The following is a 27,106-nucleotide window of genomic DNA, read 5'->3' as shown; positions in this document are numbered from 1 at the left end:
TTGAGTGTGACTTTTCTCAAAAAATAAGGGTGGGAGCAGGGACAGGAGACTTCCAAGAGGCAACTACTCCAACTTGCATCCTTAACTCACCACTTCCTATAAAGTAGCCCAAAATCATGTCACAGATGATTTGGCAGCACAATTTCAGTCTACTCTGAGGCTATTTAATTTTAAAAAGGGGGGGATTATTGCTGTGATTTCTATCAACTTTTCAGGTGTTCATGGACAAATTGTGGCCTGACTCTGAGAAAGTTGGCCACCATGATAAAACGTTTTTATTATTATTATTGTTTTATTTATTTATTTATTTATTTGTTATTACATTTCTATTTGCTGTCTATCTTGCCATAGGGCTACTCTAGGTGGCTGACAACAAAAAAGTAATGAAAAGAGTATAAACAAAACAGAAGTAAAATAATTGAGCAATAAAATAAACAATAAAAACAAAACAACAAAGTCTATATCAGTGGTGGCGAACCTATGGCACGCATGCCAGAGGCAGCACTCAGAGCCCTCTCTGTGGGCATGCGTGCCATTGCTCCAGCCCTGCCTTCCCCTGAGGCCCCCTCACCACCAGCCCCCTCAGTGGAGAGTTGCCCCCGGGTGTGGCCTGGGCAGAGCAGCGCAGCCAAGGGCATGGCAGCCGGGACAACTCCACCCTCGCGCCCCGTCACGTGCAGATGATGCTGCATGGCGCAGGCAGAGGGCATGGCCACCATGGTGTTGCTGGGCTGCCTGGGTGGTCTGCTGCGGGCCATGGAGGCGGTGGGTGGCCTGCAGAGTGGGGGCGGGGGACGTGGCAGTTTTTGGGCACGGTCCCTCAAAGGTTCACCATCACTGGTATATCAATATTATAACAAAAAGATGGATGAGTGGAGAGCAGAGAGCAAGGGGAAGAGGTGGTGTCTACCATCAATCCAGCAGCCATCTTCATATTCAAGTCTCAGTAGCTGAAAAAGAGGGCTAAAAGCTATTTAGGCTATCTTCTATATTTTAAAGTAGATCTGTTTATTATAATTCAACAAATTATTAAATAAAGCTTAATATCAAGCAACTAGGAAGCCTATATATACAGTAGGCGTATGGGAGCTTTTGTAAACAGATAATTATTTTATTTTGTTTTAATGGACTATTAAGCTACAGTGGCCTAATAATATTTGTTTTAAAATAGATGCTTGAAGAGTAAGCTTCTCTTAATCCTATTTTTATTATCACTTAATAAAACAAATCAGATGCACATGCTTATAAAGTTCTTTTTTTTTACCTTCAGTCATACAAAACACTCTAAGAAAAGCCAGTAGTTGAGCAGAGATTGGAGGCTCCGTTGAATGTAAAGCAAAAACACTGGAACTAATAAAATGAAGAATGAGTTAGTCTATGATGATTATTTAATATAAAAAGCCTTAATTTATAATATACTATTACTCTTGTAATGCGGATTACAAGGGATCAAGTTTATTTCAGATCATTAAACAAGCTATTCCAAACTCTTCCACATAAAAGTTACATAAATTTCTGTCCCAGAATAAGTTATTTTATGTAACTTCGTAGTTACATTTATGCATGCCTCCAAGATGTTTCAAGTCTCATTTCCAATCTACACTATGAGTTATAACATACTATCACCAACCACCAAACATATAGAATAAATCCTATTCAATTTATTTAGGAATCCTGTGTCCCCTAAAAAAACAAACCATATTTGTATAGTACACAATAATCAGCTCAAACATGAAGAATATTGGCAGCACTACTGTTAAAAATAATACCATGATCACATCATATTTCTACTGAAGAGAAGTAAATAGTAAAATGAACAAACTGGGCCATGTCCCAACCCTCAGATAATTTGTGTGTGGATGTATAAATAAAATGTATGATAAGTAAACATGGCATACTATGCAATGTAAGATAAATTATAAGATGGCTATTTCAGTGTCTTATCAACAATACCGGAAAGTTCATTAATCAATGTTCTACTCAGTCTTCAAGCTTACAATATTTTAAGATAAAAACAGTCTCTCTTAATTCTACTTACGTTGGGATTCCAGCACGAGCTAAGACTTCTGCCTTCATAGCATACAGCCTGTCACTTTTACTTACTCCAAGCTTTATTTTCACTCTGTCATGTGAATTATTATCAAAGAAAAATCCACTGTGGATCACAAATTCAGCATTTGACCGAGTGCCATAAAAAATGTAAATCTAAGAAGATGAAAAGAGAAGGAAGAGAAAAACAGCTTAGCATCAAATCTTGGAATGACAATTGGCACTTTAGACAAATAACCTCCCTGCTCCAAACTACAATACAAAAGAACACAAATGAATAAAAATACTGTATTTCAACAAAGTACAACACAAATTTTCCACAAATTGCTTGCACTCAAACATTTCACATTGCTCAAAGCCTCAATATATTTCTGTACTGGATTAATACATACAGATCATTAATGCTCAATTGATTCTCTTTTGAACTGCAAGCAATTCTGGAATTTGAGATCAAGTCACACATAAGAATAGTTTTTTCTGATTGCTGAATATGAGGTGATGAGAAACGTGTTATAAGATAATCAAATAATGGGTTTAATGTTAATAAGAAACAAAGGCTTACTGCTTTGAACAAATGAAAATATTGTATCTTGTGCCTCACTTTGAATCTTTAGCGTATTGACTTTTTTTCTTCATAGTAGCTATACATATGTTTTTACATAAAAATATATAAATACTTAACCATCTGGACATGCATAAAAGTACACAGTTACCTGTTCACCAGCTTTAAAATCTTGAAGTGCCACACATTCACAACGATCATCTTTCAAATTGTAGCCTGTAGTAATCTAGATCATGGATTAAGAAAGATACAGAAAATTCTTAGCACTTTAGGATTCACTGTATTTTTTTATTTAATTTTTATTGTAGTAAACAAAACATCAGAAAAATTGGAGAATTTAGTATAAAAGGTAGCAAAGCACAGAAACAAATATGATGTATGCTATTTTTTATATAAATCTGCCTTTTCTTCAAAAACATGTAAAATCACATAAAATCTTTCAAAAAGAACCAACCTGTCGAAAAAACTATATATTTTATCCATATTACTCTTATAACAAAGAACATACCACATCTACGGAAAAAATTAAAGTAAAAAGTGTAAACTGTACTTAATTAAAGAGATGTATTTGAGAATCTACCATTTTTATTGCTAATAAAATAACAAAACAAAGAAGGCAAGATGAAGACTTATTTTTATTAAACTATGGCATATTAAGCATCTTATCTAACAGCCTGACATTTTTTTTCCAATAGAAAGGCCATTAATAAAAATGTAGTGGCAATTATTTTCATCAAGATGAAGCAGAGGAGAACTGGGAAACAGGGCTATTCTGCTGAAAGGATATGTTTGACTTTGTCACTCTAAACTGTTTTCGTTTCTGGCTTTCCACTATAGAAAATCCTGTGACTTGCAGAATTAAGAGTCCATTAGTATATTTTCCTTTCTCTTCCACCTTTCTTCTTTGCTTTTTATGTCAAGTCTTTAATTAGTATAAAGCTGTGGGAGGAGGACAGTCTTTTATCCTGAAGGAAAGGTTACAAATCTTTACCGATAAATCAATAAAAGTCTGTATGTAACCTTCCTTGGATGCATTTTTAGTTGACAAGCATGACAAAACAAAAAAATAAATGCTATAATTCTCAATCCTTCAAAATGTGTTTCATAGAATTGAGCAACAGTAAAATATATTAGATATGTATCACTGAGCATTGCAATAACTCAGAGAAGTGTTACTTTATAGATTGTGATTTTGTCATATGATTTTGCAAAAGGAAATGAAAAAAACAAAAATTTTGTATATAAGTTACCTATCTTTTGAAAAAATAGAAAATAGGTACCTCTTTTCTCCAAATGTCAATTAATTTTCTGTCATGCCACCTGCCCTATGGGTCCCAAATTGCCCCAACCAACTTGGTCTTAACTGGCTGAGCTCCTATACATGGAAGTCATAATGTCAGTTGGAGTCCTTAAATGGTTGTTATTAATGAATGGTATTCCTTGTATTTAATGGTTTTAATTATAATTAGCCACCCAAAAAGTAACTTGCTTGAGATAGGAGGTCATATAAATACAAATAATTGCCTAAAGGATACAAATCAATGAATAAAAAATTTGTACCCCTTCCTCACCAGTATAAAATCCCTTATAGTACTTAAAAAGTGACATACAGGGAGTGCAGAATTATTAGGCAAGTTGTATTTGTGAGGATTAATTTTATTATTGAACAACAACCATGTTCTCAATGAACCCAAAAAACTCATTAATATCAAAGCTGAATATTTTTGGAAGTAGTTTTTAGTTTGTTTTTAGTTATAGCTATTTTAGGGGGATATCTGTGTGTGCAGGTGACTATTACTGTGCATAATTATTAGGCAACGTAACAAAAAACAAATATATACCCATTTCAATTATTTATTTTTACCAGTGAAACCAATATAACATCTCAACATTCACAAATATACATTTCTGACATTCAAAAACATAAAAAAAACAAATCAGTGACCAATATAGCCACCTTTCTTTGCAAGGACACTCAAAAGCCTGCCATCCATGGATTCTGTCAGTGTTTTGATCTGTTCACCATCAACATTGCGTGCAGCAGCAACCACAGCCTCCCAGACACTGTTCAGAGAGGTGTACTGTTTTCCCTCCTTGTAAATCTCACATTTGATGATGGACCACAGGTTCTCAATGGGGTTCAGATCAGGTGAACAAGGAGGCCATGTCATTAGATTTCCTTCTTTTATACCCTTTCTTGCCAGCCACGCTGTGGAGTACTTGGACGCGTGTGATGGAGCATTGTCCTGCATGAAAATCATGTTTTTCTTGAAGGATGCAGACTTCTTCCTGTACCACTGCTTGAAGAAGGTGTCTTCCAGAAACTGGCAGTAGGACTGGGAGTTGAGCTTGACTCCATCCTCAACCCGAAAAGGCCCCACAAGCTCATCTTTGATGATACCAGCCCAAACCAGTACTCCACCTCCACCTTGCTGGCGTCTGAGTCGGACTGGAGCTCTCTGCCCTTTACCAATCCAGCCACGGGCCCATCCATCTGGCCCATCAAGACTCACTCTCATTTCATCAGTCCATAAAACCTTAGAAAAATCAGTCTTGAGATATTTCTTGGCCCAGTCTTGACGTTTCAGCTTGTGTGTCTTGTTCAGTGGTGGTCGTCTTTCAGCCTTTCTTACCTTGGCCATGTCTCTGAGTATTGCACACCTTGTGCTTTTGGGCACTCCAGTGATGTTGCAGCTCTGAAATATGGCCAAACTGGTGGCAAGTGGCATCTTGGCAGCTGCACGCTTGACTTTTCTCAGTTCATGGGCAGTTATTTTGCGCCTTGGTTTCTCCACACGCTTCTTGCGACCCTGTTGACTATTTTGAATGAAACGCTTGATTGTTCGATGATCACGCTTCAGAAGCTTTGCAATTTTAAGAGTGCTGCATCCCTCTGCAAGATATCTCACTATTTTTGACGTTTCTGAGCCTGTCAAGTCCTTCTTTTGACCCATTTTGCCAAAGGAAAGGAAGTTGCCTAATAATTATGCACACCTGATACAGGGTGTTGATGTCATTAGACCACACCCCTTCTCATTACAGAGATGCACATCACCTAATATGCTTAATTGGTAGTAGGCTTTCGAGCCTATACAGCTTGGAGTAAGACAACATGCATAAAGAGGATGATGTGGTCAAAATACTCATTTGCCTAATAATTCTGCACTCCCTGTATAAGGAATTATGTATATTTATTTATTTATTCAATTTCTATAGCCACCTATCTCAATCAACGACTCTGAGAAGCTTACAATTCTAACAATATATTACAATTAAGACACTAAAAACATTTTGAAACAATAAAAAAATTAAAACAACTAAAATAAATATACGGTGAAGTTTATATGAAATAAATGAAAAGTACAGCTTTCTGAACCAGAGCATTATCATCTTCCAAAAAAGTATATAGGATTAGGAAATAACAATATTTATACTGAAATTCAATTTAAGCTTGCTTGGGAGTAAATCATAATCAACTGAAGGGCTATATTCAAGTGATATGGTAAATGAGAAATAATAGAAAAATATAGCTTGGTCCTTTATGTCAATAGGTGCAGCTAACAAACCTGGTTGGCTCTATCTGTACTCTCAGTATTATGTGCAATCCAGTAATTTCAATTTGTTCTCTAATCCAGGACTTTTCAACCTTTTCACAGATTGTACCACTTTTAGGACATGACAATATTTGAGTACCACCAGTGCTTAGCAAGGTGTCAAAAACTTGATCACTAAAAAAAAAGGGGGGGGGGATTTTGGGTTTTACTGATTAGATTCATTTGTTGTTATAGAAATGGCTAGTTTATAATATTATGGAAAAGTAAAAAGTTGAGGTTCAATGTTAATGCTTCCTTCTACAGTACTTCAACAGAGGAAGTCTCTTCTTTTTCCCTTCCCCCTCACTTTCCCCCCCTTTCCTCCCCACTGTGTTCTATTATTTGCTTTTGTATTTTATTCTATAATCTAATATTACCAACTGTAGAAAAAAAGGAAAAAAGTACCAGTTTTAATTTCTTCGGTGGCTGTTCCTTTGCTGAATCACTTTCCTTTTGCACTGAAAAATGTATGATGAATTTATCCATGTTTATTAATATGCACCACTACCAGCTACTTCAGGGGTCTTCAAACTAGGCACTTTTAAGACTTGTGGACTTCAACTCTCAGAATTCCTCAGCCCTCATTTGTATGTGTGTGTGTGTGCATTCTTACTACACTGGAAGGAGAGCTCTAAATTACAAAACGCTGTAAAAACTGTACAAAAATCCTTATGGTAACCCAATCAAGCTGCCAGCTGATCCAGAACTAAATAAACCCACCTCCTTTCCAACATGCTTGTCTGCCGGCTTCAGCACTGATTGTGTTCTCCTGGCTGGAGAAAACAAACCAGGGGACCTTTTCTTCCAGCAACAGCTGCTGCTTCTTCCCTGTCTCTTTTTCCTCCCTGCCTGCTGAGCTCTCCTTACAAAGCTTCTTCTCCGTCCCCTTCTCTTTCCCTGTTGTCTTTTTTCCCCTTTCCCACCCAAACCACCTCCTTTTATAGCCTCTCCTCTCCACCCATTTTTCTTCAGTTTACCTCCAGCTCTGCACTGCTTCTGGAAGCGCATCAGCTGGAGCCAGTCAGCTGGATGCCTGCCAGCTCCTGGGGCTTCTGCCGAGCCCAGACTTTTCTAGGATAGCGGTCACGTGTCACCTGCCATGTGGCAAAATACTACAGATGGTACACGTATCACTGGTTGAAAAGCCCTGCTCTAACCATGTTGGAGATGCAACATTAGTCTGGTAAGATGTATAGGTTTAATGGACTGGAGGCTAAAACATACAAAAAATGGTTGCAAGAATTGGGTATGTCTAGTTCAGGGGTTGGCAACCTTAAACACTCAAAGAGCCACTTGGACCCATTTCCCACAGAAAAGAAAACACTGAGAGCCGCAAAACCCTTTTGACATCTAAAATGAAGATAATACCGCATATGTTTTTTACCTTTATGCTATGTTATTAAAAAAAACTATAGTTGCATTTATGAAATCAATGAATTCTCGCTCCTCTCCCTCCCCCTCCCAGCAAACCACTTACTGGGAAAATCTAACAAATTCCAGTCCTTTTTGTCTATTAAAAGGGGGTGGCTGCCACTTGCCTGTCTCAATAACTGTCTTGACAGAAACAAGAAATGTAAAAGGACAACAGCTTGCTTTACATGCTTTTCTCAGGGCTCTGAAAAGATGTCTGGAAACCAAACTGATGCTTCACCATTTGGGTTGGGAAGAGACCAGCCTCTGCTGCAGTTCACATGCTCTCTCTCTCTCTCTCTCTCTCTCTCTCTCTGCCAAATGAATAGGCCCCGCCATTCCAGCCATAGCCCATTCGCTTCTTCCTTTCACTCCTCACTGCGCCCCCCTTTCGCCAGAATCCTCCCCATAGAGCTGGATAAGGCTTCTCAAAGAGGAGAGGGCTACTGCGCCCAAGTAACTGATTGAAGGAGCGGTCCGGGTGGGAAGGGAGTGGCCGGAATTGAGCCAGAGCGCCTTTACCTTGCATCAGTGTTATCGGGTGGGAAGGTGCCTCGCCACCACTTCTGGCCACCTTCCTCGCACTCCAGGGCTTGAATGAGGCGGGCGCCTCGTGCATAAAAGGCGCTCAATGGGGGTGAGAGCACGTGGTGGCTATAAAGAGCTGGCCTTTCCTTCAAGCCCCGAGAGAGTCTCACCAGAGGCATTTATTAAAACTTCTGGAGCACAGCCCGGCCGGTGCCTCTTTCCAGGTCCACAGTTTGGTCTGCGCATCTTTTCTGATTTAGATTGGTCGGTTCCTGCCAGCTGAAGTGGCCCATGCCGAAACCAGCTGAGAGCCGGAATGGCTTTCTGCAGCCAACACTGCTAAGCGGTTTCGAGGCTGGAGAGGAAGGTGTAAAGCAGCCTCAGCTGAAGCTCTTACAGCTGCGGAGCTTTGGGTGGTTCCTGAGGAAATGCTCTTCTCCTCACTCAAATTGGCTGCTTGGATGGCTCTGCTCTGTCCAAGTTGAAGAAAGCGGAGGCCAACTTGGACGGATTAAATGCATGTCTGACATATACAACTGCCATGCCTTTCATAAACAATTTTTACATTTCAAAGCTTAATTAGGAGTTGGTATCTAATTTGAACACAACTCAGTGAAAGTTCATGCTCGCTGGAATTTAAGATCAGCAGCTCAATTTGCTTCCTAGAACTTTACATGTTAGGGCTCAACCCTCAAATATATGTAATAGAAAGGGAAAAAAATAAGACCTGCATACATGCCATAGTTTATTTTTTCAGTTCATTTAAATCAGGGGTGTCAAACTCAATTTCATTGAGGGCCGCATCAGCATTGCGGTTGCCCTCAGGGGGCCGGGTGGGTATGGCCAGGGTGGGCGTGGCCTACTGGGTGGGCGTGGCTAGAGTGTGTATAGCCTACTGGGAGGGCATGGCCAGCTCTACATCGTTCGCATCAAGGGTGCCTATGGGGGCCTGGGCAGGAGTGGGACAGATCTGAGGGTCTCTGGCAGAAGGAGGGTCTCTGGGCCAGGGCAAAGACAGTGGGGGCCGTTCCCTCACTGTTTCCAGGATGGCTTCGCGGGCCACATGAAACCACTTTGCGGGCCGGATCCGGCCCCCGGGCCTTGTGTTTGACATGTCTGATTTAAATGATACACATGTAAAAGTTCAGAAATTGCAACAATTCTATGGCAGCAACTATGGATATTAAGAGGAGCTACAAAGTAATCTTCCATATTGTATCTGTTCATTTATTAATCAAACTGGCATGCTGCCTGACTTCCAATGATTCTGGGTACACCTCACAACAATCAAAGCATGGCAATTAACAGAAGGGGAAACAAGACAAAAGGTGACAAGGACCACAGATTGGATGGGGGAAAAATCAAAGGATCCCAAAAAGTTGGGAAGTACTGCACAACACAATAAAGTTCTCAGGAAAATCTCGGCAACCTTTACAAATCTAGGATAGTAGTAGCAGTAGCAGTAGTAGTAGTAGTGGTAGTAGTAATAACAATAAACTTTTAAGACTATCTGCCCAACTCTTCACACACGAACAAATCTGTGTTCTAGCATCTCTCATTCTATGCATTCTCACGTGAAACAAACAAGCAATACAGATGTGGATTAGTTATGGGCGGGAGGGTTCCCCATGAAAGGCTTCTGCTCCCGCGAGGGACCCTGGACTGCTTTCCACTACCAGCCCACAGAGCGAAAACCCCGCACATGCAAGTTCCCTGCCACCACCACTCCTCCAAATTGCTGTCGCTCTCGCATGCATTCTCACAACTGGCAGACCCCGTTCTCCTCGCACCTAGCAAAAGCGGCTGCTGCCACAGCAATCCCTCACCAGGACCCAGCAGGGGGTTAGAGGGGCCCGGCTGCTACTACTGCTGCCTTGCATTCTCCCGAGCTCCCCCTCCGTAATTTTAGGATTCAAGCCCAGGCCCAGAGGCTCCTCGGGACAGCTGAGAGGAAGGTAAGAAACGGCTGCCACGAGGCCCCTGGAGAGCATGAAAGGCTCCACTGGAACTTTCCACGGAGCTCCTCCCGGGCTAAGAAGCCTCCCACGTCTTTACTGGATGCTCCGCATGGCCAACCGCAACACCTGCGCCCCTCCCTGCCTGGCCACACCTGCCTGCACTGCTGGCTTTACTTAACCATCTGTCACGGCCACTTCGGTGCCTCCGTGCTGCACACAAAGCTCCAGGTGGAGGGCTTTCTGGGTGGGCTGGGAGATTTGCAGCCCTTCCTGGAGCTGCTTCTCACTGAGGAAAAGCAGCTGGACACTGCACTGCAGAAGAAAGCGGAGGCCAACCTTTGCAGTGCAGTGCATCCAACTCTACGTGGGGGAGTGTGGAAGACAAGGAGAAGAAAAGCATGAGGCCAGGTGAGAATATCGGCGATGGTGGCTGGAGAGGGGGATCATGGCAGTGGCATTGGCAGCTCCCCCAACCTAGCCTGTTTCCCCAGCCAGCTCCATACGATGCTTGGCAGAACCCCACCCCCGACCCATGCACCTTCTTTCCAGCAGTCCTCCGTCTCTTCCTCCACCGCCACTACATGCAGTCCCAAGAAGAAAAGAAGTCTGTGGCAGTCCCACAAACAAAAGCTTGTGAGCAGTCCCGCAAACAAAAGGAGTTTGTGGGCAGTTTCACAAACAAAAGAAGTTCAATCAATCAGTTCCAACTTTGCGAGATCTTTTTTTTCATGAGAAGTTGGAATTGATTGAACTCCCACTTTTTTTGTGGGAGTGCAAATGGCAGAGGACTAGGAGCCTCAGCAGAAGTCTGAGCCACATGAGGCTCCAGAGCCATGGATTGCCGACCCGTGCCCTAGGCCTTTAGTGAGTGGCAATATAGGTTAGGTGGAAGGAGCAGTAGTAAGCCCTCTCCTTTTTGTCAGGGTCTGGATGATCTTTGGGATAGTTGGCAGGGTGGCTTATTTGTCCTGTAGATGAGAGCTAGTAGGATTGATGAATGGCAGTGGGGTAACAGCCAACCAAATGCAACCTGCCTGAATTCATATGGGCTGTGGGTAACTAAGCTACATTTATTAGGGCAATGGTGACAGCTCAGGCATTTAATTCTATAAATAAGATTCAAATTAAAGAGCTTCACTCTTTTAAATTCTCATTTTTTGTTGGTTGCTTTTGTACTTTTAGATGTCTTTGTTTGCACCATCATTTTATGGTTTATAGGAAGACTGTTTTTGTGCCTTTGAAGTAGTGTTGACTCTTAGCAACTACATGGATAAATCCAGGAAGTTTCCATGGCAACACTGGCAGGGGGGAATGGTTTGCCATTGCCTTTTTTCTAGGTCTTAGAAATAGGGGGACTGGCCCAAAGTCATCCAAGCTGGCTTTATGCCCAAGGCATGTCTAGAATGTTTGGTTTCTCACTCAGCGTCTTAACCATTACATCAAATTGGCTTTCACTTCTAGTCTGCGTTCATGTACCTTGTATTTCTCCAGGACAACTGGTGCCCCTATTTCTGTGCCTTGACGCACAAGATGTGATAAAAAGAAAAGAGATTTGTGAAGGGAAGCAGAATCTATGTAAATATAAAACTCCCAATACTTCCCTTTTGGGCCACAGAATTATCACGCTGTGATACTATTACTACTAAATTCAGGTTGCCCTCTAATGAAAAAGATAGCATCTGTGATGTCATAATAGAATGAAGGACTAATCTAATTTGGATTGGGGAGCTGTGGTGGTGCAAGAATTAGAATGCAATATTGCAGGTTAAATCTGCACATAGCCAGGAGTTCAATCCTAACTGGCTCAGCCTTCCATCCTTTCAAGGTCGGTAAAATGAGAATCAGATTGTTGGGGGCAATATGGTGACATTGCGAACCATACAGAGAGTGCTTTAACACACTGTGGGGCAGAGTATAAGTCTAAGTGCTAATGCTATTGCTATTATTAAAGACATAGCCGAACTTCTGCTTGAATGCCTCGAAATTATTTATCTTCTGGGTTCTTTATATGTTCTAACTTGTTTCCTGTGTTTTATAAGGAACTTCTAGGAAGGATCATTTGTAGGTTTAAAGCTAGCTGTCATTGCATTTTTATGGTATTTGGATGTATTTGTTTCTTATGATTTCACACTAGGCTATTTCCAGAGTCTCTAAATATCTCCAGCTTGTATTTGACTACTTGTGTCAGAACAAGCAAACTCAATGTGAACAAAACAGAGTTGTCTGGGGCTGGACTTCAGGATTAAGACTAGATTATTGTTCTGGTTGGGAGTGTACTCTCTTTTAGGGAATAGGCAACATCAGTGGCAAAAGAGGCTTTTATCAGCTTTAGTTCCTCTACTCAGAGAGATGCTTTAGTGACATGTGCTGGCAAGTCAAAAATAAATTATTGTAATTACTATAATGTGCTTTTTGTGAGGCGGTCATTGAAAATATTCCACAAACTGCAACTCATCCTGAATGTGGCAACACAGGAGGTAAGTGGTACCTTTTAAATGTTCCATATAACTATCATGTTGAAAGAATTTCTTTAGCTGCCAGCTAAATTGGACTGTCTGAGTCCAATTCAAGGTGTTTATAATGGTAAATAAAGTTTAAAAGTTAAACTTTATTTAACACAAGTTTAAATATATTTTGACAATGTTTTAAGGTTTCTTTTAAATGTAATTTTGCTCTTTTAATTATTTAAATTTATTGGTTGCCCATCCCTGTGGACTCTGTAATCTTCTGAATTGTTAATGGAATAAGCAGTATGAAAATAATTATTGGATCCAGCCCTGTTAGTTAACTTTTGTCCAGTCTCTATTTCTTTTTGGGGGGAAGGTTACTGAGAGGGTGGTTGGCATGCAGCTTTAGAGGGCCCTGGATGAAGTGATTTATTTGGACCCTTTCTGTTGGGTTCAGGCTGGGGATTAGCACTGAAACAGCACTGGTCATTTTGGAGGGCCTGGGATGGGGGTGTTGCAACTGTCCTCTCTCTTCAGGATATTTTCAATACCATTGACCATGGTATCCTTCTGGACTGGCTCCAGGGGTTGGAACTCCAAACTACTGTTTTGCAATGGATCTCCTTCTTTTAGTGGCTGGTTCCAGCTGGAGGGGGTGGGTGAAGAGAGGTTGAGCCCTAGGTCCTTGCAGCGTGGAATACTTCTGGGCTCAGGTCTCTCCCCTCTCATCTCTATCTATAAAAAAATGTTTTGTGAGATCATCCAATGGCACAGCATATGTTGGTAATACCCACTTAGATCTCTTTACAATGGGTCAGGCAGATGATGCTATTGTAGTGTTGTCTGAGTGCCTTGAGGCTGTAAGGGGATGAATGGGGATGAACCAACTTCAGCTCAACCCTGGCAAGATGGAGTGGGTCTGAATTCCCAGTCCCAGTTTGATCACTTGTCATTTTTGTTGCTGGATGGACTTAATTGATACACAATAGAAGGTCCTCCTGGACTCATGACTCTTGCTTGATTAGGCGGCAGCCACAGCTAGGAGGGCCTTTGCACAAATTTGTCCTGTTCATCTATTGCGTCCTTACCTGGACCAGCAAGCTATGCTCATGGTTACTAATATCTTAATTATTACAATGTGCTTTACATGGGACTGCTCTTGAAGACTGCTTGAAAGTTACAACTGGCCCAGAATGCAGTGGCACACACAGTACTGAGTGCCCATAGGTTTGCCCATTTTATACCTTTATTGTGTGAGCTGCACTGATTTCCGGTTTTCTCCTGGGTGCAATTCAAGTTGGTAGTTGGTGGTTATTGGTTATTATCTTTGAAGCCCTACATGGCACAGGACTTGGTTATTTGTGAAAATAAGAATGTTTGTCTGTCCCACTAGATCAATTAAGATGGGCACCCTCCATGTCCCCTCCATGAATTCTGCTATCTAGTGGGGCCATTAATCAGTCAAATCTTAGATGAAGAACTGACCATCCATTCTGAGCTTGCTTATTTATTTTTATTTTTTGTTTGTTTGTTTAAAATATTCATATGGTTGCCCATCTTAAGCAACTTTGGGCTGTTCACAATAAAAATAAAGCCAGTAAATAAAACAACCATAAAACAGGAAAAACCTGAAGCATTTAAACAAAACTAGTGCACTGTAACCATCCCCTTGGGATGCCCCTCAGTAAAAAATCAGATCTTAATGGACTTCCAAAAGGCTAGTTAGTCTGTTAAATTTTCAGTGAAAGGGTGTTCCACAAGATAGAGGCAGTCACGGAAAAGGCACGCTATTGAAATTTTGTTTCATACAGTTTATTGTCATCTCATTCAGCAAAACTAGTTGACTTCTCCATTCTTTTAAGGTATTTTATTTTTGTACTTGTGATATGAAACAGGTTAAACAATGGTCACACTGCAAACAATCCGCATAGTTTGAGATAGCATATTTTTGTACAGAATAACATATGTTAACGGGCATCTCAAAATATAAAAAGCAAAGCTGAACACTGTCTTGTCTACACAGCTACTGCTGATAATATGTGGAATTCTTCTGGTAGATAAAATGAAACATTCATTTGACCTTTCTTGCAGCAGCAGAACTTTATGCATCAAAACAAACAGCGCTATTTTTTACTGTGGAATTAAGAGTATCACAGTTCTTCAACAAAAATAATCATTTAGCATATTCTATGACTTTTTAATATCACATTTTCCACATCTTAAGCAAAATTGTTATTTATTCCTATAGCACCCATAATTACCACTTAAGATAAAAGAAAAGACAGAACCTTGAGTTTTTAATCAAAGAGGCAACATAGGGGAACTATAGCAGATTCATGGATAATCAGTTCTTTAACTAGAACAAGGGGAAAGCTAACAAACCATCCTCTATAACCTGGCCCAAAGAGAGTCAGTTTCCTTCCTGTTGCTTTGAAGAAAAGTAAAAAGGAAACAATTGGGGGGGGGAATCTCATATCCCTTTTAAATAGAATATAAGAAAATTGTATAAAAGAGGATCAAAATGGAAAAGTTATCTATAAAGAAACTTTTAAACTGGCATTAAATTTTCATTAAGAGGCAAAAGGCACAGAAATGCACTAAGATAAAATATTACTAGGCTAAGATGGAAAGGGGTGAAAGTATAGAAAAGGGAAATGTAAAAATGGAGATATATAGGACAACTGTACTAGAATAATAAATGCAAAAAAACTTAGAAAAAAGCAAGAAAAAAGTTTCAGAAGAATTTCAAGTTTTCTTTTAACTTTCTATAGAAGAGGTAAACAAAGATAAGACATTCCTTCGCCCTCCACATTTTGAAAGGTTTCAATTTCAGGCCTTTTAAAACTAGTTTCAGTCAAATGATGAACTAATTTTTAACAACAATAAAACAAAGGATTCAGCAATGTAAAGTTATTTTTAATTATTTTAAGATCATCACTACTGCGTTCCCTCACTGTACAACACATACAAGACTGTTCTCATTAATACACATCTCTCAAATATATTGTATTTAATATTTATTTTTAATAATAAACTTTCACGGGAATGTATTCATATTTCAAAGATCTCCAAATCAAATAAGATATTAACATAAGTTTATGTTTAATTTGACTGGTATGAAACAAAATATCTATCCAGAAAAAAGATGCTGAATAAAGAAATGGCATTTATTCTCTCATGTGAAAAAGTCCTTACCAGTCCATTGGTGTGATTACACATGTCCCATAAAGGTATTAGAGCTAATGTAACCCTAGAGCCATCCTCAGCAGGAATCTGGTTTTGTCGAGCCATCACTGAGGAAACTGCCCACCTAACAAGCCAAAAAGAAGATAGTGGAGGTAACTTTTTGTTTTAATACATTTAAAACTATTTAGATATTTTATATATCTGCCATTATGGCAGTGGTGGGATTCAGCCAGTTCAGACCACTTCAGCACAACCAGTAGCTAATTTTTTGTTGCCCAGGCCCAGAATGGATGTCCGGAAGCAGCATCCACACAGAGAAACCATTGTTAACGTATCTGAATCCCACCACTGCATTATGGGTTTATTAAACTCAAACTACTGCAGAATGTTTTGAAAATCTAGAAAAACAGGCAGCAATTAAAAACAAACGGCAGTATATAAAACAGATTCTTCAGTATGTTATAAGATTACAAAGAAGGAACTAGAAAATTAGAAATTATTTTTAGGATATGAGAGGTGTAGAAAGACCTCTGTGAATTAACTTTACTTACAGTATTATCAATTATTTACAGTTTCTTTCAAAGAAGTCTCACTTATTTTAACCATTTTTCAGCAATTGCAACAAAAATGATTTAAGAGATTTTAGAGAGGAACATAACATAATGTATTTTAGAAGAAACCACAAATTAATGTTAATTGGTTAGCTAACAAACTTTGAAGATTAAATACAGATGGATGCAATAATTATACTCTGTGATTTTTAATGCTAATATTAAGATGGGACCAGGGATTCATGATTAATAACTTGATTATTGGGGGTAGGAAAGAAATCTAAAAGCTTAACAACTTAGTTTTTATATAAAAGGGAAACAAACCTGTAATCATCGTAAGTGAAAGAATCCTTTAATGGCAGTTTGCTGGCATTAGGATGGGTCTGAGAAATAAAAGATTCAGAAGAGAGGTGAACAGGGAAAAAAGCAAAACAAAAAACCCACAAAAATCAGTCAGCAGAATTTCATTATTTAGCTGCCTAACAGATCCTAACAAGAGCCAAATGAAGCAGGAGGCGTCCAGCCCTGCTACAGAGGGATCATCATGCTATTATGCTCTCATACATCACTGTCAACTTAATTTGTTGTGCCCAGCAGCCGCCATAAATCTGTTTCTTCATATTTCAAAGACTCAAACTCACAGACAATGGCACACAAGAATTTAAGGTAGACTCCTATCTCCAAATCACTGATGAAAAGTTTTCTGCTCTTAAGGTTTTAATTCTTTAACTTGGTCACACGGTGTGAGAGTAAATGTGTTTTAAGCTACTTTTACTTGTTCTGTATCCTATTTAAAAAAAATATCAGAGGATAGATATATTTTAGAGACCAGACATGAAAAACACTGAAACAGTTATAGTTAAATGCATAGGTGAAGGACAGTGCTACAGCTATTACTAAACAAAACTAACGAGGCATTTTCATTTTCTTACTTAAGATGTTGGTCACACTACATACCAGATCAGTGGGACAAGAAAGTAATCTTAATTATGATGAGAAAATAAAGATTTTAACGAACTGACTTAAAGATTTTTCATATCTTACATGTTTAAATATATAATATTAAAAATAATAGAATTTTATCAAATGCTTAAAAATGTTTCCTCTCTTGAGGTATTAAGATCCGTTAAAAAGATCATTTTAATATTTCAATTACAATTGAAGAAGCAGGCTTCAGAAATTATCTAATAAACAGTTATTTCTACAGGTAGAAATGAGACTTGCATGGAGGTATCTTTGAAACAATGTTAAAGCAAGAAGCTCAACACAGCGTGTTTTTTATATTCTTGATGCATTAGCATCACAAGTGCATGGTAATTTATCATCTCTCACAGTAATGTACTTGCTGGCACTGTGTGCAGGACAGTAGGGGATGAGGTAAAAGTGGCTCAAACCGTAAATCAATTAGAAAACAAAAGCTTGTGCTTAGTGCACAATTTTAGGTAAATTATATATTACAAAAGCTGCCAATTGGGTGTTATGTCCCAGGTGTCCATTCTCTCTAACCTCTTCAAATTAGCTTTGTGGATGGACTAGCTTTGGAAATCTTGTCTCTCAACTAATTTTTAAATCAGTATTCATTTCATTGCTAATTTCTTTAGTTGTTGGCTATTTAAAAAAATTATTGCTAAGATAATTATTGCTAAGATCAGGTGTAGTGGTTAAAGGCACCAAGGCTAGAAACCAAGATGCCATGAAGTCTAATCCTGCCTTAGGCAGAAAAACAGCAATATAATCTTGAGCTAATCACTGTCTCTCAGCCCTTGGAAGAAGGAAATGGCAAGCTACTTCCAAAAATAATACCAAGAAAACGTTGGGGATTTGTTCAAACCAGACTCTGAAGATTAATTTTTGATAAAATTAGAGGTTCAGTTTTGCTCTGTTAATAAGCAGTTAGTTAATGTCAAAGCCTTAAATATTTTGTTTAATAGGATGTATATACCATTGTTTAGAATGAAACTTCCAACATACTATAAGACATCTCTAAAATAAAAGAAGATAATGATGTTGACATTATTGCTATTACCACTATACAGAGGTAGATTAGAGGGAGAATGGATTATTATATATGCTGTCTTGAACTTCTGAATGAGAGATATAAATTTAATGAACAAACACACCATCATGTTAACAATAAAAATCACATAGCATATACACAACTATAATCAGAACTTAGTTAAAATCATAATGACAGGAAATATCTTAAGATGCTATTTAAAAAGATGTTTTATCGGGGAAAAAATCACAAACCTGGAAAGACAGCATTAACCTTTTAAAAATAGCAAACATATTTATTTATTTTGAAATTTACAACACAGACAAACTGACAGTTACATTTACTTTTTATAACTTTTAGCTGAAAAGATTCTTCCTGTAAACAATTATATCAACATTTAATCTGAAAGACAGATGACTAACATGGCTCTATCTCCATCTACTGACAGAATGCATGTAAGACAGGATCAGAAACTTGACTTAAAAAAATGCAAAAGGACAATTTTCTCCTAGGAAAATTTTCAGCAATAGTGACTAATCAGATAATTTTACTATATAGAATATAAAAGCACTGACCTTTAAAAGAGAAGTAGCACATGCATCTCTATAACAGAATATTTATAAAACTCTTTTCTAATTAAAAAAAAGCCATAACAAGTAACAGAAAATGAAAAAAGACATTTAAATATTACTTATATTTAATTATTCCATAATAGGTAAAAATCCTCATATTAAAATTTTACTTCTGATCAACTAAGGGATTTTAGTTCAAAACATCTGGAGGGCTCATTCTTCCCAGGTTGTTTACAATAGACTAGACCAACTTTACTATGAAAAAAAGCAAATTATATTTTTGGAAAATTCATTCCATAGAGTAGGCAATAAAACTGTACACTAGCAGATGTTCAAGAACTGCACAGGGGACATGCAACAAAGCCTCCATTAAGGTCTAGAAATGAAAATAACGTTCTTTTTATTCAAGTGGCCATTTCCTAAGGTATTCTGAATCCAAGATATAAAGCACTATCACGCACTGAAATATGCACATATACTTTATTTAATATAATCAAGGTATCAAAGTTCAAATTATATTTGCTCAGTATTCCAATATAAGAGCATATATCTAGCTCAGGGTTGAACTGTGGAATCCTTGGTGCTGAGTTTGGTTGTTTGCTTGCAGATGTTTCATTATCCAATTATCAAACTCAGAGAGCACTAAGGGCTCCGCACTTGCTCAGAATTTTGTTCTTTCCTGTTGATAATATCCCAAATCAAACTATATGATATTAAAGGAACAGATAGTTAAAACACCATCCATAGAACAAAACGTCCCCAAATTCACATTGAACCAGTATAAGCTTTGGAGTTATTCAAAATCCAACAAAGAAAAAAAAAGGACAAGCTGTGCCTGGTGTTCAAAATATATTTGTCCCAGGTTACTAGCTCACATAGAGTACTGGAATAATGTGCAATTGCTCATCTCAACCAGTAGCATGGTGAGAGGACTGTTGAACATGAAGAATAGTGAATGGGACAATACAGCACCCAATATTTTACTGGGTGCCACAGTAGGCCAGAGATGTATGCTATAGTTAGCTACCAATGATGTAACTGTCCTTGAACAATTGCAGGATGCTGTCCAGTCAAGCCATACTTGTAGATATGAAAAACTAAACTCTATGATCTATAGATTACACCAAGAATTTTCTTATATAGTTCTTTTTATATTTCTTTTATAGCTTCCTAGGAGAAAGAAGCAAACTAATCATCTTTATTCCTAGCAGTAATGAAATCCAGCAATATCAGATGATTTCATACTTAAATACTTGATTCTATTGTAAATGGAGAACAAGAGTGGTCATCCAGATCAGAATGCAAAGCTTATTTTGAATACAATTTGAAATTACTTTTGGGGCAAAGGTATGTCTAATAAGATTATTTTGAATAAAGAAATTCAAAATAAGTGAGAAATATAAACTATAATTTGTAAGATTTATATTTGTTCACTTACAACAGTGTAATTCCAAAATGGTATCAACAAAAGTGCAAATGCCCAATATCAGATTTTAAGACAACTGATGTTTAATTATTAAATAGTATACTGCATATTAAATATAGAGGAAACAAAATTCCATAGATTAATACAATCATTTTTAAAACCTTCTGCATTTTTTCTGAGAATCTCCAGAGAGACACTTGCACATTTCTAAGCAATCAATCTTTCTCCTTAATACATTTCAGGAAATAAAATAGAATAGAATATCTTTATTGTCTTTGTATAATCACAACAAAATTAAGTACTCCTAATACAAAATCATACTGTCTCATAGCCAAATATTTGCATTTTAAGTAATAGTGGAAATAAATTTATTTTATATTCTTGAGAATGCAGTATTTTTAACATGTGTTAGCATATCTTAGCTAAAATGACCAAGAGAAAAATGCTCTGATTTAAAAAATTGATTTAGCATGCAGTTTCACTTCACAGTCCCTATGTAAAAATGAAATCTCCCTAATAAACTCTTAATAAAATCTGTCAATATATCTAGAAAGAAAAATGACACAAATGCATTAAGTATTAAATACCCTTGGAAAAAGTCACATATTCCATGAATTTTTGATGTACTATCTTGACATTAATGTAAAACCTTGATATTTATAATTGACAGATATTTAATAAAGTATAGAATATGGCTGCTGCACAGCATGCAAATTTTTCAGGTTGATCAAAAGGAGATAGACACTTATTCAAATGAAGCAACCTGTTGATAAATTGCAAAAGTCAGATTAAGTTTGCATAGTCTTAGTTTAAGAAATAATATGCCCACTTCATTTCAGACAACTCTAAATATATGATAAAATTATGCTGTATTTTTAAAATGTGCAAATAAAAATATTATGGCAATTGTTTAGCTAATAAGTGCATACTTATTATTATACATGTTATAGACTAGAGTAACAGAAAAACTACTTAAATGGCTATTTATAAATAAAACTGGTTTGGAAACAAGCTATTTAAATCTCATATGATAATAAAAATTGTGAACCAAGATTCTCTGATACGCATTTATTCAGAAATCCACACAGAGTTCCAAAAAGCTTTTTCTCTATTTGTATATATAGTGTATGACTGTTCTCAAAAGTGATAGTTTCAAAATGGATATTCCATTTTTGTTAATTTGCTTGGAAAATAGGCTCACCTATATGCTTAATACCCTATTCAAATTATAATTAAAGAGCAAAACCCAACTTTTCTGCTATTAATGGGAAATTGATCTTAGTGCATGTTGTATATCTGTGTGACACAAAACACACAAAAAAGCGAGGCAAAAATCACAGAAAAATATTCAGATGGGACTTAGGAAATGAAATTCTCTACTCAATGCAAGATCTGTTATTATAATGCTCCAAAACCATCTAGCCTGCTGTTTATTTCCTGCAGAAGAAAATCTACAAAGTCCTGAGACAACCTGTCGAATAGCTCTTAGCATTAGAAAATTCTTCCTCATGTCCAAAGAAAATCTACTTCCTTGTAATTTAAACTTACTGGGTTTATGTTTGTATTTTGGAAAACTGAGTAATTCTTCCTCAGCTTCTATATAATACTGTCTTTCACATGCTGGAAGACAACTATTATCTGTAGGTTTTTTTCTTCTACAGTATCTACAATGCTCCTTATTCTTCCTCGTTTACATTTTTCCCCAGACCCCTAATCTTCTTGGCTGATCTCTGAACACAGCGTATCAGCTTCTAAAATGTAGGACTCAAAACTAAACTCAATATTCTAGCAATGCTCTAGCCCAGGGGTCAGCAACCTGAAACAGTGAAAGAGCCACTCGGAACCGGTTCCTTCACAAAAGGAAAAAATGGGAGCCGCAAAAAATGTGTGTGCATGTGCGTACATGCGCACATGCGCAGAACAGGGTTTGACTGAAGAGTGGAGCCAAGGTGAGGTATGCACCTACCCTGCATATTTGAATTGATTGGTTGAACTTTTTTAGTCCCACTTTTTTTTTGGACTGCACATGGCAGAGGACCGGGAGCCACAGGAGACGGCTGAAAGAGCCGCATGCAGCTCCGGAGCCGCGGGTTGCAGACCTGTGCTCTAGCGAATGCAGAATAGAGGAGTGTTTGCTATATTTTACCAATGTGTCTCTAAGAAAGGGAGAAAACAGAAATAGAAAAAAAAAATCCTAACAGTTTAAAAAACTGTGGGAAATCAGAAAACTAATATATTTTTGCCATAGATAATGGCATTGCAGAATTGGGACTGGGCATTTTTGCATTACTAGATTATATACATGTTACACTAATATATATCATGCAATTTACTAAACCAAGATTAACTGCCTATATGGAAGCTTTGTCTGGTAAAGTGAAAAGAATTACCGGTAATATTCTTTCCAATTTTAAAAAAATAATTTGTCACATTTAGGATTCTATCTTTTTAAAATTCATGTCTCAGAGCAAAGCAGCTCGCAAAGCAGAGGTACCACATACACCAATGTTTCTTTACTTCTTGAATGACGTACAACTAAAGATAGCTGATTCAGTTTTATAGGGGCAATATTTCAGCAAAATGCTATGAATTTCCTGATAGGGCTGCTTATTATCCAATAGACATCACGATAATTCCCAACATTACTTTATGACTCTTCAAACTAACTGCAGTTTACTTCAGTACAGAATCATTCTCAATTTTCCAACTAGGCAGGAAATTCGAGACACCATAAACACCAGTACTTTGATTCATTCCTCTGGTTTTTCTATTTGCATGCTCAGTAAACTTTTCACCCAAGCGTATTTTAAAACCAAGTGAAATTATTAGAGAATGTTGCTCAATAATTTACATGCTTTTTGTCATGACAGCCATCTGTGAATTGTCATGGATAGGCTAGAATTTTGAAACTGTTTACCACTGCTAAGACAAAGCAGTGTCTTCGGGAAAGGGCGGTATATAAATTCAATAAATAAATAAATCACTGAGAGTACTCCAGGTAAGGAGAGTGAAATAGAGTGGAACTTATACTTATCATCAGACTATCATCATGCTATTTAGGCCCAAAGTGTAGAAGACAACTTATTTCTAATTTAGTTAAATAACTAATTTCTAAAAAAGATAATTCCCTTAAGCAGTTTAATAATGTTCAAAATATGCATCTTTCATTATTTCACTCCAGATTTATCTTTCTACTGTGCTTTATTTTTATTGAACATTCATAACTGCTGTTGCATCAAGGAGAAAAATATTAAATCCCAACAATACCCTCTGTATATCTGTGGAATAGCATGATTAACTATTGCGGCACGGAATCTTGAAATACAGATTACATCTCAGTGGACAGAGTTGCTTTCTGGAATGCAACTTAATCTGAGAAATATATACTGTTATTCTGTTTTAGCTGCAAAAATGAAAGCTCATTGGAATCTGCAGCCAGGAGAGGGGTTAAAATCCTCATATTTTAAAAGAGTCTCAATAGACCTTAATGTTTTGTAGTCAACGTAATATTTCTCTCCTGTGTGGTTTAAAAATGTGCAAAAACAATTTCATCTAATATTGGCATATATAGCTTTGAAGCATAGAGTTTTCAGTCAAAGTATTCAGGGAGATGATTTTAATGGAATTGTAAGTCATTAAGAGCATCAAAAATAAATTAAAAGTAGTTATGTTGGCAAACAGGGTCCAAAATACAGAAAATAATGGTTTCCCAAATGACAAGTTTTATAATTTTCAAAATGGAAAATTCTTACTCAACCCAATGAACTTTCCTACTCATACAGAAAAGGGACTTAACAGATGAGGTTGGGAATGCACCATGAAATACAGAATCCAATAAAAGACTTAACAAAATAGATTCAAAGTTTTTAGCATGGAGAAAATTCACTGCCGAACACATGTGGGTTCCCTTGGCATTTTATCTGCAACTGAAGGAGCAAAATCAGAGAACCAGAGATTTCAGCTGAATTCACTCATCTGACTTTTCATTTAACGTTGTGCTTAAAATTCCAAGCTCCCCAAGACTCTCTGACTATGCCAACAATTGACTACATCTGTACCCTACAACTATCAACTTACTCCTGCCACTTTCATAGAAAGCAGTAAACTTAAGACATCACTTGCAAGTTTAAATATGTAAAATAAAACTTCCTAACAGTCAAATAAAACAAAAGAAGGTCCTAAACCAGGGGTCGGCAACCTTAAAACACTCAAAGAGCCACTTGGACCCGTTTCCCACAGAAAAGAGAACACTGGTAGCCACAAAACCCTTTTGATATCTAAAATGAAGATAACACCACATATACTGCTTTTTACCTTTATGCTATGTACAAAAACACTATAATGTGTTGCATTTATGAAAACAATGAACTGCTATAAAGAAAACAAATTTTTATTTCTGCATGCAACAAAAGCATTTTGAACTCCAAAAAGAAGACGCTGGGTCGAAGGTTACTTTCAAATATTACTTTCAATGACTATTTGAGTTCTCCTCGTATTTATGAAATAAAAAGCCAGTGCAACCTATATAAACTACAAATAGAAAAATAGAAAAGAAAAAAATTGCAGGGGGGAGGGGAGAAAAGGACAGGAGAAAGAGGGGAAAAAAAACCTTTCTCCGTCATCCCAACAGGTAAAAACAATTTTAGTAGCTTAACTGCCATCTTTAAATACAGCATAATTATCCCCATACCTCATCTCTTAATTTAAAAAAAAATCAAAATATCTCATTAAATATTCTTTACTAAAAGTCCAGTAAGGACAACCATATATATTCATCTTCTCTCTCTCTCTCTTTCTACTCTCCCCTCCACCCTGGGTTTCCAAGAAAACCTCCGGGATAACTTGGGGGGTTTTACCTCTCTCAGCATCCATCGCTCCCAAGGCCAGTTCACATCTGCCACAATCCAAATTCTCTGCGGGGGGAGGAAGCAGAACCCAAAGCTCTTTTCTCCTTCTGTTTGAGTCATGAGCTCCATCCCTGGACACGGCTGGGCTCTGTGGACCCCCTCAGCGGGGCCAGGGGGGGGTCGACCCTCCAGCTCTGACCAGTGAACAGCACAGCCAGGCCCCCTTGGAAGACCCCCCCCCAAAAGCCACTCAGCCAGGCTCCCTTCGGAGCAAAGACCTGGAGCTGAGCAGAATCAGGAAGAGACACCCTGGGGTCTTACAGAAGACCAGCCCAGACCCAATTCCTGCCTTGCCCATCTGGGGACCCCACCGCAGCCCCCTCTGCAAAGTAGCCTGCAGGATACTTGAGGGGAAGCCCAGCACTGGGCCGTGGCGGGATCCGGGCTCCCAGGACCTCCTGCCCCAAGGAGAGGAACCCCAACATGCGCTGATCCTTCCAGGAGGCCCTTCTTCCCTCCAGCTCTGGGGCTCCTACAGCACCCAGCTTCCTCCCCCCCCAGCCCTGAGCCAGGCTCCCCGGGAAGCCACAGGATCCCAGCAGGAATGGTGGGGATGGGTCCTCCTGCTCCAATTGGGTCCCCCTTTTCAGAAACAGCACCCAAAAGGAAAGGAAGGATGGAGCAAGCTTCCCCCATGGGGGATCCAGTGCTCATTGCCTACCTCCCTTTCCTGGGCGGGGGTCACCTAGCTGTAACCATTAGGAAGTTTTAGTCATACTTAAACAAATTTTCCTTCACTGAAAATTCTACCTTTCAGTTCTAATTGTGCTCTCTAGAACAGACATGTCAACACACGAGGCCCAGGGGCCAGATCTGGCCCACGAAGTGGTTTCATGCGGCCCGTGAAGCCATCCTGGAAAGTGAGGGAAAGGCCCCCACTGCCTTGGCCCTGGCCCAGAGACCCTCCTCCTGCCAGAGACCCTCAGATCTGTCCCACTCCTGCCCAGGCCCCCATAGGCACCCTTGATGCGAACGATGTAGAGCTGGCCATGCCCACCCAGTAGGCCATACGCACTTTAGCCACACCCACCCAGGCCACACCCACCCAGCCCCCTGAGGGCAACCGCAATGCTGATGTGGCCCTCAATGAAATTGAGTTTGACACCCCTGCTCTAGAACAATGTAAAACAACTCTTATCAGTATTAATCGTCTTTTCTTCAAGATAAAATATGCTATGACTTTTCAGCTGTTCCTCATACAGGTAGTTTGCGACTTATAATCAGAATTGTGACTAGACCGGGTTATTTACGGGAGCACCTCTTGCCGGTGTTAACTTCCCATCGCCCTGTGCGCTCCCACAGAGAGGGCCTCCTCAGGGTGCCGTCGGTCAGGGAATGTCGACTGGCGGCTCCCGGGGGAGAGCATTCTCTGTGGGCGCGCCTGCCCTCTGGAATCAGCTTCCAGTTGAGCTCCGGATGGCTCCCGACCTTTGCTCGTTTCGCCGCGACCTGAAGACTTGGTTGTTTGAACAGGCCGGCCTGGACTGAGGGATTGGATTTTAGAGTTTAAATTTTAAAAATTTTAAATTTTAGAATGTATTTATTACTTAGGGCTATTGATTTAATCTTATTTTAATTTTTATACCTTGTGTGTTTTTAGCGTTTTAATTGCCCTGTACACCGCCCCGAGTCCTTGGAGAGGGGCGGTATATAAATCTAATAAAATAAATAAATAAAATAACTGCTATGCAAGGCAAACATTAAGGAAGTCACACCCAATTATGCAATCTCTTTTCCTGAAGTCATTAAGCAAATCCAACTTCATCCATTGACTTTGCATGTCAGAGGTCTGTTGGAAAGATTGCAAATGGCACTCACATGATCCAGGTGTAGGAGATAAGCAGGCTGAACCCAAGGGTGGGGTCAAATATGTCATCTGTTTGGAGTCATTGCACTCCCACAAAAGACCCAAGTCCAACCC

The 27,106-nt window shown here is 38.7% G+C and overlaps 1 protein-coding gene across 1 annotated transcript in view; it reads right to left on the bottom strand.

The window, feature by feature from the left end:
- SETD3 (SET domain containing 3, actin N3(tau)-histidine methyltransferase) overlaps window positions 1–27,106 on the bottom strand; it is a 61,815-nt gene that overhangs the window by 5,586 nt on the left and 29,123 nt on the right. The window contains exons 7-11 of the mRNA XM_081313863.1: window positions 16,609–16,667; window positions 15,743–15,857; window positions 2,763–2,837; window positions 2,039–2,205; window positions 1,265–1,350 (exon numbers count right to left, since the gene is read on the bottom strand). Coding sequence (XP_081169989.1) covers window positions 1,265–1,350; window positions 2,039–2,205; window positions 2,763–2,837; window positions 15,743–15,857; window positions 16,609–16,667 — 502 coding nt within the window. The remainder of the gene's footprint in view (window positions 1–1,264; window positions 1,351–2,038; window positions 2,206–2,762; window positions 2,838–15,742; window positions 15,858–16,608; window positions 16,668–27,106) is intronic.

Source organism: Vipera berus, assembly GCF_964194415.1.
Source record: "Vipera berus genome assembly, chromosome: 1".
In the NCBI taxonomy this organism is placed as follows: domain Eukaryota; kingdom Metazoa; phylum Chordata; class Lepidosauria; order Squamata; family Viperidae; genus Vipera; species Vipera berus.
This window is presented reverse-complemented; position numbering and strand designations above follow the sequence as displayed.